This window comes from Phragmites australis, chromosome 8 (assembly GCF_958298935.1).
Source record: "Phragmites australis chromosome 8, lpPhrAust1.1, whole genome shotgun sequence".
Taxonomy (NCBI): domain Eukaryota; kingdom Viridiplantae; phylum Streptophyta; class Magnoliopsida; order Poales; family Poaceae; genus Phragmites; species Phragmites australis.
In genome coordinates this window covers 20959022-20971304 of record NC_084928.1, presented here as the reverse complement: position 1 = coordinate 20971304, position 12283 = coordinate 20959022, and the positions used below count along the sequence as shown (strand labels likewise).

The following is a 12283-nucleotide window of genomic DNA, read 5'->3' as shown; positions in this document are numbered from 1 at the left end:
AAACAGTGCATATAGACAACTAAATAAGTATCTTCTTGAGATTATATATATCCGCCGAGCTAGCATCCATCTGTACTGGTAACCAATCACACGCTAAAAAGCTTGAGTAATTCGGTCATTGTCGATATTTAGCCTAAAAGTCGATGATCGGTTTGTGACCAAGACGCTAAAGTTGGGGCATCGCCTAAATCTGGTTCGGAAAATAATATTTGGAATGCAGTGCGCTAGAGTTTTCCAAAAATATGTGTGTCACTTGTAGACCCACATGTTATTAACTCTGGTAAAATCAAAATATTTCCAATATCACTACTGTAGAAATTATTATCAATGTCGGTTTAAAATCGTCATCAGTGATGGATTTTGAATCGACACTGATTACTCGGCACTGATAGTCACTAAATATCAGTGCCAGGTATGAAACCGATACTGAAAATCACTATCACTGTCGATTGGTGGTTTCAACTGGCACTGATAGTGGACTATCGTGTTAGTTGAAGTTAAGAACCGGCACTGAAAATCACTATCAGTGCTACTTGGTGGCTCTAACCGGCACTGATAGTGGACTATAAGTGCCGGTTGGAGCTACTAACCGGTACTGATAGTCTCAGTCTCGATTTAACATTTTTTGAGTAAAAAAGCTTAAAAAAAATTCACGACCAGGAGCACCTAATCAAAGGGTGCTTATCCGAACGCGCCCAACATTCGTACGTCACGTGATATTCACTTGCATGCGGCGATCAAGACTCAGACTCAAGACCTCATAGCCTATGCGCGCGCGTAACCCCTCTAACCATCTCAGCTATCATCCGTTTGTGAGTATAGTAGCACAATAAATTCTTTTGAAATCTTCTGACCGAACGTTTGAATGACTATTTAGACATCTAAATGACCTCAAATGAAAAAGTTTTCAACTACAAAGTTATACATCTCATCGAGTTCTACAATGTTCATATAAAGTTTGCCTCCATCTGACACCGTATTTCAAATTTGTGTCAAATCCGTGCAACATTTAGTAAAATAACCATAACTTTTACATACGGAGTCCGATTTCGACATTTGACGTCTACTTTTGAAGCTAACGAGGAGGCGAATTCGGAAAAAATACAAGCTTTTAGACCTATACATTTCTTGACACAAAAAAGGCTCGGAAGACTCGATAGGAACTTCAAAGTTTTTCATCGAAAATTGACCTTTTTCGATTTGTTTGGAAACATTTTGAGACATAGTGCTTAATCTGAAAGTTAGTGCTACGTAGACATTTCATCATTTCAAGTTACCAAACTCACGATAAAAATCTTTGAATTTGCGGTTTTCATCTTTGTTGTCAAATATATGATTTTTTTAATAATTCCTACTAGTTTTACACTAGACCTAGCACTTTAATTTATGACCATATGTGTGGTTCCTTCGACAGTCTTTATTGATTTATTTGTGTAGCTATATTGCTTCAAATAAAAAAGTGATCAACAATAAAGTTATAGATCTCGTCGAGAGCTACAGTTTCATATAAAGTTTTTTCTCATCCGACTTGGTGTGAAAAAAGTTATGAATTTTTTAATGTGAGCAGTCACAAACCACTGCTTATAATTATTTGAGCATTTAAATGATTTTAAATTAAAAAAAATTCAACTGTAAAATTGTAGATCTCATGTTGAAAGAATCTGATTATGTCAGTTCAAAGTTAGCACAAATATAGTTTTCTTGTAATTTCTATTGGGAATCGGGTTATTTCAATTCGAAGTTAGCACAAATATAGTTCCGCTAATAATCTGACATAGCCCGCAAAAATATCAGGTTGAAAAATCTGAGCTTTGCTCGAGACCAAGATTCACGGTAAAAGTGCATATGCAGTTGATTGTTACGTGCGATCTAGTGTCTGATCGCAGGAACATTACTTGTGTCCTACATGTCGTATGATGTGTGGATGCAGGACGACATGTGACCTCTCACTGACCGCAAGGTTTACGTGGTTAAGCCCCACAATGAATTGCCCTTAAAAAAGAAGCCCCACAAATCCACAGTAAATTAATTGAGCCTAAAAAAGAGTCCCACACTGCAATACGGAGGAGCCGTTTGGCTGCAAACGTAAAGGTGTGATTGGTGCTACGAGTTTTACTCGTATGGATTATATCTGTGGATTAAGGGAAGTAGACTGAGTCATATTTATTAAAAATTATTTGATTGAATGTATCTGTCTAAATAAGTTGGGCTGATACTAGTAGAAAAATGATTCGAACAGACAGTTCAGAAATGTAGTGCGGAACAATTGTTAACTATCTGTGAAAAAGAGTAGTTACAAATTAGATTTGTACATACTATTTTTGAATTATTTATACAAATTATTGGAACCATCTATACTAAATTTTCTGAAGCTAAAAAATCTAAAAATATTTTTTTTCTACCCACACCAAACCCCAAAATTCTTAAGTAGGCACGGTCGCTAATCACGCGATTTTTTATGTAAATTACCAAGAGCATGTTTTCTAGGAGTTGAACTCCGTAACTTTTAACCTCACACGAGCATTCGTTACCATCTCCAATATCATATTATTGATCATTGTATAGAAATAATCTATATAAAATATACGCTCAAAACGAGTTTGATACTATTTGTACAAACGGTTATAAATTTAGAACCGCATGTACTAATTAGTATAGACGGTTCTAAGTTTAGAATCTTTTGTAATGTTTCTTTTTTACAGACAGTTCTAATTTAAAATTGTCTATACTATTAATACTTAGATAGTTCTAGCTTAGAACCATCTGTACTGTTTCTTTGTACATGCGGTTCTAATTTGGAACTATCTTAACTATTAGTGCCAATAGTACAGACAGCTTCAAATTAGAATCCGTTTGGATAAAAAAGATCAGTACATACAGTTATAAACTGTAGCATCTCACTTTGTAGCAATTGCTCGTTTCTATTTTGTCAGACGATTCTAGTTTTGAACCATCTGTGGTAACTTTTGTATACGTTGCTTCATAGATCCGTCTGTATAGAGACGTCCTACTAAATGGATTTTGTAGTAGTGTGAGTTTTTGTTTGGTTGGCCAAATATGAGACTGTATAAGCATATGCAAGACTTGAAATCATGATTGGTTGTTCACATGAAAATGATTTTGTGACACTAAAAATTAAGTGAACCCGTCTGCATGAGAGGATGCAGCAGTCTGCATCCGCTTGGCCCGACTACGTAAGGAAGCTCGAATCAAGCTTTCTTCCCAAGCCAAGCTGTATGCGTACATTCGCAACCATCGTATCTAGCTAAAATATTACATAAGGGTAATCAAACACGTATCTTTGTGAGATTATACACATCCGTTAGTATCCATCCATACGGGTAACAAATCACACCTAAAAAGCCTGAGCAAATCGGTCGGTGCCAATGTTCAGCCGAAAAGATGATGGTTATTGTGACCAAGAAGCTAAAGTTGGTGCATCACCTAAAATCTGATTCAGAAAATGATATTTGGATTATAGCTATGCTTGAGTTTGCCAAAAGTGTTCGTATCACATGTATACCCATATGTCATTAACTCTGATAGCGTCAAAATATTTCTAATATGGGTAAGGATTAATTAAAGGATATGTCGGCTGCATCCTTTGTTTTTCTTTTTTTCAAAGACTAGGAATATTGCTAGCTTATTTATTAATAAGAAGAGAAACAATTACATATATCACTGGTGAACTACTCAAAGAGAACCACACAACTAAGAAAAAACTTATTCTTTTTCTCGACCTTGTGCGTGCTGCTCGTGCTCATTTTTTTTCTAGTTTTTTATTTCTGCTAATATCTTTTTTCTTGTTCTGAGAAGTTATGGACTCCAACCGAACGCCAGGGGTGGTTAATTGGTTACTTCCTCCGTTTCGCAATATTTATTTATGATCTTGAAAGTATCTGTCTCAAATTATTTATCCATTGCGGTAACCAAGATGCTTTATAGTCTATTTTCTTGTTATGCCTTTGAGTGCATGCATGTATTTACTCTAACGCTGATGAGTTACTTGTTCTTATCCTTAAATTTATTAGGGGTAACATGATCATCTCACTTCATTTTTTTACTCGATTTTAGTATTTCTTAGTTTGTACGTAATGGTGAGTGTAGATAAATATTACGAAACAGAGGTAGTAGTTCGCACTAGCACCAGGGGTGCCTTAATTGGAGCCAACAAATAAAAGCATCGGCGTATCCTACATCAACGTCATAGACCTCTATTGGCCAACAAATGAAAGCTACATAACGAAAAGCATCCTCATCCTTTCGGAAAAAAAAAAGGGCTGCCATTGTGTCACTCGTCTCACTACTCCTGGTGAGTGTGTAGAATTTGTAGTAGTGAGTGCTCTTATGCATTACAGTTGACCATTAGTTTCTCGCGTACGTTCGAAACAGATCATGTTTATTTGCAGCAGCAAGGCTTGTTATTATAAATTAATTCATTATATTGGTTGTTTTACGAGTTGTATGACTCCGCATACGCAGGTTACAGGTGCAGGAGGAACTAGACATGGAAATCTGGCACCTGCGGTTGCCGTGAGGCCCGCGGCGCCGTCGAGGACAATGGCGCCGATGGAGTATTGGCAAGCAGTGCTTCCCGAGACTCCGATGCCCCAAGCCATTCATGATGTCCTGACCCAATCTACAGGTCACTAGATCTCTATTTATTTTCCCTCGCATGAGTGAAAAATCGTTTAATTGCACAGGTTAACAAGAGATCTAAATTTAATTAGCCAATGTAAATGGAATTTGTTCTGCATCTAGCTTAGTTTACTTCTACTTTTACCAAATGTGTCTTATTAGGTGATCAAATATATATTCACCCTTTTTCCTTCTCTACGCAACATTGTCGTGAAATCAAGGTTCTGCATAGCTAGCTACAGCTCTGCAATAGATGTTTCAAACCTCAAAAGCGAAGCAACCGACCAATCTTATGCTATATGAGATATAAGCGCTATAGTCCCAAATAGTTGCGCTATTTGTCATAACTCGTAGCTATTGAGAGCTCTATTATCCTACAAATGTACGTACATGCTAATAAAACAATTAATTTTAATGTTCAACTTTGCTAGAAAACCTAAAAATATGTTTTATAAGCTTGAACTAGGAGAAAATCTATCAAAACACCATATGTCGCTCTTTTGCAATACTCCAAAACTTATATTTCTTAATGATCAAGTAATTTTGTTCAAAAAAATATGAATTATAATCTTACTATATTTATTTAGTACCTTTTTATGTATTGTCTTAATTATTTTCTCAAACGTCAACTATATTATGCAACAAAAATAATACTAAATGTGATGATGGACAACTCCCACGATAGCGTCTATAGCTTGTCTGATTTGTGACCAAGAAGCCAAAGTTGGGGGAGAAAAATTTTGTAAGACCGGGTCTCACGTGAGACCCTTTCTCTGTGTTCGACATGTGTCATCTACAGTATATACAGGAGTTGAGGTAGCTGACGTGTCGCGTAGCTAGCGGAGGAAGAGAGGGTCTCACAGAGGTCTATCTTCATCGGGTCTTATAAAATTTTTCTCCAAAGTTAGGGTATCGCCAAAATCTGGTTCAGAAAATTATGTGCGTATCACATGTGGACCTCACATGTCACTAACTTTGTTAGCGCCAAAATATTTCCAACATGGGACTTGAATTGTTGATTTAACTGTAATGATTAATTAAGGCTAGTCATATGTCTCAGTCAATGTGCTCAGCATCCTTTGTTTTCCTCTTTTCGACTCCGTGTGTGAGTGCCACACGTGCTCCTTTTTTCTTATTCTTTATTTTTGCGAACATTTTTTCTTTGTTCTAGAGCAATGAATTAATTGGTAGATCCAATGGCGTGTGGTGGTGCTAATTAATCTAGGCACTTGTCTTGATCAACATGCGAGGGCGTGCCTATTTTTTTCATCCTTGTGGACCTAGTGTTTATGCCTCATGTTGTGTCTTTTTCCCTTATGTGGCAAGTTATAATCTTATTGTATTATATTAAGTACCTTCTGTATTGTCTTAAAAAAAATCAAACATTAACTATATTATGCAAACTAATAATAAATTTTATTTTTAATACTAAAATGCGATGATGGACAACTCCCATGATAGCTTCAATAGCTTTTCTGGGACCACCGCGAAAATCGTAATTTAAAAGGTTGCCTAAAATGAACAAAATAATATGTGTTTATATATACTCTACTTTCCCCTTATCTATATATCTTATATAGATACAACCCACTAAAATCATTAATTTGTATAAAGCTTCTCTCATGTTAAGCTACATCACCAAAATAGTACTATCGTTCGATAGCAAGGTCTCCATCATATATGTCCATCCATGTGTCACTCTCCCTCATCAAGTGTCGTTCCCTTTTTCTTTTGCTTGATTTATGATTTTTTGGATATCTCCATCCACATGTGCCTAGATGATTATATTATCAGACATTAGGGAATTATACCACACTCTATCTAGTTTTTACTTTGTTCTTTCTCTTGTTCCACATATTTCATATGTATGTACTTTCTGAACATTTATATTTGAATAGTGTGGCTAATATGTCAGTTGTTGTTACTGATAACTCTGTTTAGTATGTATTTAAGCACTATCTCCATTTTTAATAGGTAAAATATAGTGATTTGGTGTTCCATAGCCTATCTAACAAAGACTCTTTGTATTCAAATGTCCATTGATCACGTACATAGCGTTTTATTTCCTTGTGTAGATCTTAGGTGAGTGATTTTGTTGTGTTACATCAGCATCAGCTTATTACTCAGCCTTTTGCAAGTTAAACAATATTTTCCCGTATACCATACTCAAGAATTGAATCTTGCATTTTCCTTACATCATGATCATTTCATCATGGTCTGCCTTCATTCATATGGATGAGCTACCAACGTCCCTGAAAAGCGTTGATCAAATTAGTCAAGCTACTTAAAGAAGATTAAACAATTTTCTTTGCCTCTTTCCTTAATATCTTTTAAATTTGCATGGCCTTTTGCAGCACAAATATTTCATAAGGCAATTTAGAGTTGTCCTTGAGGCTTCGATGGACATTCTAATTGTAAGGAATTTTCTTATTGAAAAAATTGTAAGCAAATTTCAAAACAACTATGTGCTAATTGTAATTAATAGGCGATCTAACAGATAATTTTGATTTTGTCCACAACAAAAATTAGTAACTACATAGTATTAAGGTTGTTCTCAGATTATCTACTACTTCCCATCCTTGCCACAAATGTTCCAACAATACCCCAAGCTTCCTAACAAAATAATCTACTGCTTTAATATTTACTTCATTTATCCAATATTCACATCCCTAATTTTCGGCTGCAACGCATGGAGAATTCATCTAGTGAATTCACCTGACTAATAATGAGTGAAAACCCACATGTTCTGAATATCTAATATGTTTCAAGGGCCAACAAAAAATAGAGAAAAGGTGCAAATTAAGTACATACTGTGAGAAAGATTGTGTAGTAAAAAACACCAGTTAAACTAAAATATGGAAAAAGAGATTTAATTAAATAACCTCAAAGACTTTGGTTGTCGATCGACTATTTGAATATTTATAAATCGTACCACTCTAACTTTTGTACTCTTTATATAAAGCCAAAAGAACATGTAGCCAAGATTTAGCGTAGTACTCTTGCAAAATATATATATAATTTGCCTGCAAACAAGTAGACACCATCCTTGACTTTTGTCCTGCTTTTATTTTTGTATTAGAAAGCATCGTTCTCTTTATTGAAGGTTATTAATTAATATTATATGTTATTTATAGAAATTTGGTAATGCAAATTTCCTTTCTTAATTAAATTTTGAATTGCAAATTGTAAAATTATATATGCTTTGTTTCAATACCAGATATTCTAATTAATATCACATACTCCATCCATTTAACTATATTTGTTTCATGCTATATGTACAACACTTTTCTTATGACCTTTATTTTAACTTTTCATTATATTTTTACCTATTGTTCGCTTATGGAGTTGTGGTTTCTCAAAGTTATCCATTGAGCCGACTAAGAGTATATAGTTATTAAGTCCACATGTTTTCGCATTCTGTATCATCTGCTATTACTGACATGTAATTTGTTGAATTGTTATTACCATGTTGAGAAATAATTCAATATCTCATTCTTGAAATTTCTAATTCTAATTTGTTACTATAACTGAAAGGTTCATAATAGGTTTCATAAATCAATATCAATACTACATAATGAATTTTATATATCTAGTTTAACTTAGATTAACATTGAGATAGATGTGTCAGTGTCATTCCAATCTGACTTCTCTATTGGGTCATGATTGTTCACTATGATATTCTTCATAACAATTTAATAAAGTTATATAGCTATGTTTGAATTAAGGCTGTTGATAGAAATTGAACAAAAAGTTTCATTTGCTTTAGTTCCTGCATTAAAAAATGTGCTAAACTCTTTTTTCATTAATCCGTATAGTACATATACAATATAAAATGCTATGTACTAAATTTTATATAAGTAATCTAACTTCCATTAACATTCACATAAATGGGTCAGTGTTATTCCAATCTAACATCTCAAATTTGTTGGGTCATGATTGTTCCCTATGATATACTTCCAATAATTTAATAAAGTCATATATCTATGTTTGAATTGAGGCACCTGATAGAAATTTAACAACAAGTTTCATTTTCTTCAATTCCTGCATAAAATGTGCTCAACCCTTTTTTGCCATCAGTCTAGTCTAATTCATATAATATATCAAATGGTGTGTGTGTGTGTATACAGCACTTGCATGATGCGGATTAATGCAAATTAGTTATGCTATTTTTTATCATGTCCTTACCACCATTAATCTATTGTTTAATGCACATTCATAATGTATGCCATATACATGCAGCAGTGCATGTCTCTCTGGACGACATGAGTATGGTTGATCTAGAGAATGTTCACACAGTTCAGAATGGCCATTCACAAAGGCCAAATTTTGTTAAAGGACTGCAGAAAATTGGAAAAAGTTCCGACGTACGGAGAATATTGCAGAAGTATGGTCTATATTTCGAACAGGAACAAAAAGTCTTGAAGTTGAAAGGGGTGAAGAATTATATTTTTCTCTATGGGTCCCAAGGCGATGAGGACTCAAGGAAGGTCACCATGGCATATGGCTCCCACGGCGAGGAGGATCCAAGGAAGGCCACCGTGTCATATGAGTCCCAAGGCGATGATGACTCAAAGAAGGTCACCACAACATATGGCTCCCACAGTGAGGAGGATCAAAGGAAGGTCACCGTGTCATATGGGTCCCAAGGCGATGAGGACTCAATAAGGAAGGTCACCACAGCATATGGCTCCAGTGGCGAGGAGGACCCAAGGAAGGTCACTGTGTCATATGGGTCCCAAAGCGATGAGGACTCAAGGAAGATCACCACGGCATATGGCTCCCGTGGTGAGGAGGATCTAACGAAGGTCAGCATGTTATATGGGTCCCAAGGCAACGAGGAGTCAAGGAAGATAACCATGGCATATGGATCCGGCGGTGAGAAGGATCCAAAAAAGGTCACCATGGCATATGGCTCCTGCGGCGAGGAGGATCCATGGAAGGTCACCGTGTCATATGAGTCCCAAGGCGATGAGGACTCAAGGAAGGTCACCACGACATATGGCTCCCATGGTGAGGAGTATCAGAGGAAGGCCACCATGTCATACGGCTCCCAAGGCGATGAGGACTCAATAAGGAAGGTCACCACAACATATGGCTCCCGTGGCGAGGAGGATCCAAGGAAGGTTACTGTGTCATATGGGTCCCAAAGAGACGAGGACTCAAGGAAGACCACCACAGCATATGACTCCCGTGGTGAGAAGGATCTAACGAAGCTCAGCATGTTATATGGGACCCAAGGCAACAAGGACTCAAGGAATATTGCCATGGCATATGGATCCGGCGGTGAGGAGGATCCAAAAAAGGTCACCGTGTCATATAGGTCCCAAGGTTATTTAAAAGAGGGCATATCATATGAGTCACAATATGGAAAGGACCTTAAGAAAGTCAACAACAATATGAAGATGTCAATGCCATATGTTCCACTAGATGAACAACATACCACCATTTCTAACAACCAACAAACAATAAGTGAAAGAAGTGCAGCAAGTAAAGGTAAACTAATGTTATGAAAAACCGATAGCATGCTGTATTTTACATATTTTTTACTAGTGTTTGTATGCTAGAGCCTCACTTTTCGTACAATACCAACATTTTGAATCTTGTGGCGATATAGAATGCCAATAACATATTGCAAGTTTTCCAATAACAAGTACTTTATATGTGTTATCCACTAAGCATGACAAAATAACACCTAAACAAAATCTTTCAGAAACATTTGAGTTTGGGTCAGAGACAATTTTCAAAAATTTCTAATATTACAAATTTTTTATTATTTGCTAGATGAATACTTAAAAATAGTAAATTACATTGTAGGTTTGTAAACATTCACGAGTGGTTAAACTATAGATCCATGAGCTTTGAAATGGGATTTTTATGCCCTCAAACTTGTTTCAGGGGACATGCATGACCATGCTCATAGCCACAGTAATGGCAACAAAAGGCTGGCAGATGTTTTCTTCCTTCATGATGTCCTACGACCAGGGTCCGTGATCACACCGACCATTCCACTGACCACCTCCTTGCCATCTCTGCTGCCTCGCCACGTCGCTGACACCATTCCGTTCTCCACCGAGCGCTTCGCCGACATCCTTGCAATGTTTGCACCAGCGTCCCTTGCCATGGCAGGCGAGATACGGTGGACAATAGACACCTGTGAGAACCAACGGCCGCTCACTGGCGAGAAGGTTGGTTGCGCCACGTCCCTTGAGTCTCTAGCTGAGCTACCTGCTACCCTGCTCGGGTCACGCAACATACACGCGTTCTCCGCCGATATGCCCATCGACCCGGAAGGCACGGCGGCGTTGCGGGGGACGTACAACTTGACGGCCGTGCGGAAGCTCTCCGAGTCACTAGAATCGGTGACATGCCACGACATGACATACCCATATGCAGTCTTCTACTGCCACACGGCCAACCCGGTGGAGATGTACATGGTGACGCTGGTGGCTAAGGATGGTGGGGCTCCGGCCATGGAGGTGCTAGCCGTGTGCCACCTCGACACCTCACAGTGGAACCCCAAGAACCCGTTCTTCATGGTGCACAATCTCAAGCCAGGTGACGTGGCCTTGTGCCATTTCCTCTCTAAGCTCAGCACCATCTGGGTCCTGGCCGGCGAGCAAGGAGATGCACATGCCTGGTAAAATGGCATGTATGTACTTACACGTGTATGTGTGTCAGTTGTGTGGCCACCATGTGATGCATGGGAGGACTACGTGGTTCTAGTACTAAATAAGATCAGCTTGAATGTATTATATGTGATTGTAATTTGTCTAAGGGGGAGTGAGACAATATGTCAGTTGATCGAAAAATTCTAAACTTGCACTCGACAACATGTTCACTTGACAACTTCTAGTATTCATCTTCTTCCCAATCGCACCATCTTTCTCTCATCTTCAATGACAACGCACTACTGCAGAAACCCCATTCACTGTCGGCTCCAAAACCACCTTCACTGCAGGTTTTGGAGCCGGCAGTGAGCAACGGGCAGTGATAGTCGTGGACTATCACTGCCGGGGTTTGGTGGACTGGGAGTGAAAGGCCTTATCACTGCCAGCTCAAGGATTCAGCCGGCAGTGATACCTAAGGCATCACTGGCGGCTCAAGGATTCAGACGGCAGTGATAAACCTGAAATCACAACCGGCTGAAGGATTCAGCTGGCAGTGTTTTGCCTCTCCTCCCTCCTCTCCTCACTCTCTCTGTCCTCTCTGTACTCCCTCTCACTCCTCGATCTCTCCGTCTCTCTCTCAATACATGCATACAATGATACATATATTTAATGTAAATCAATAATAAAAGCACCTTCATTAATACATAGTAATGAACACATATTTCAAGTCATAGGCATCGACAAACACACATATGTACATAATAGTTCTCACAGGTCACCCCTACAAAGTCGATCGAGTTCAGCCAGTCCAGTATCCCTCTACCTCTACCTTTATCTCTCCCGCGATGAGGACCGCGTATCCGCACTGTCGACTGTTGGCATGTGTACATCCGGGGACGCGGGGGGTCCGATGGTGGTGCAACGTTGGACCCAGCCATGCCTGATCGACCGCAGCGTCGCCTAAGCTCCAGGCTCGCCGGCGTGTCAAAGACATTCAAGTTTGACGCCTGAACGCCTCTACGGTTTGAGCCTTCGGC

At 38.2% G+C, this 12283-nt stretch overlaps 1 protein-coding gene across 2 annotated transcripts in view; it reads left to right on the top strand.

Moving 5' to 3' along the window:
- The window catches only part of LOC133926769 (BURP domain-containing protein 12-like), a 76384-nt gene extending 64923 nt beyond the window's left edge, over nucleotides 1-11461 (top strand). Inside the window, exons 2-5 of one of the 2 annotated variants that reach the window (XM_062372841.1) lie at nucleotides 4279-4312; nucleotides 4483-4645; nucleotides 8881-10131; nucleotides 10534-11461. In XM_062372841.1, coding sequence (XP_062228825.1) covers nucleotides 4279-4312; nucleotides 4483-4645; nucleotides 8881-10131; nucleotides 10534-11279 — 2194 coding nt within the window. In that variant the 3' untranslated portion in view covers nucleotides 11280-11461. Of the gene's footprint in view, nucleotides 1-4278; nucleotides 4313-4482; nucleotides 4646-8877; nucleotides 10132-10533 lie in introns of both variants that reach the window. The other variant, XM_062372840.1, reaches the window with a different exon arrangement.
- Nucleotides 11462-12283: the final 822 nt, after the last annotated feature.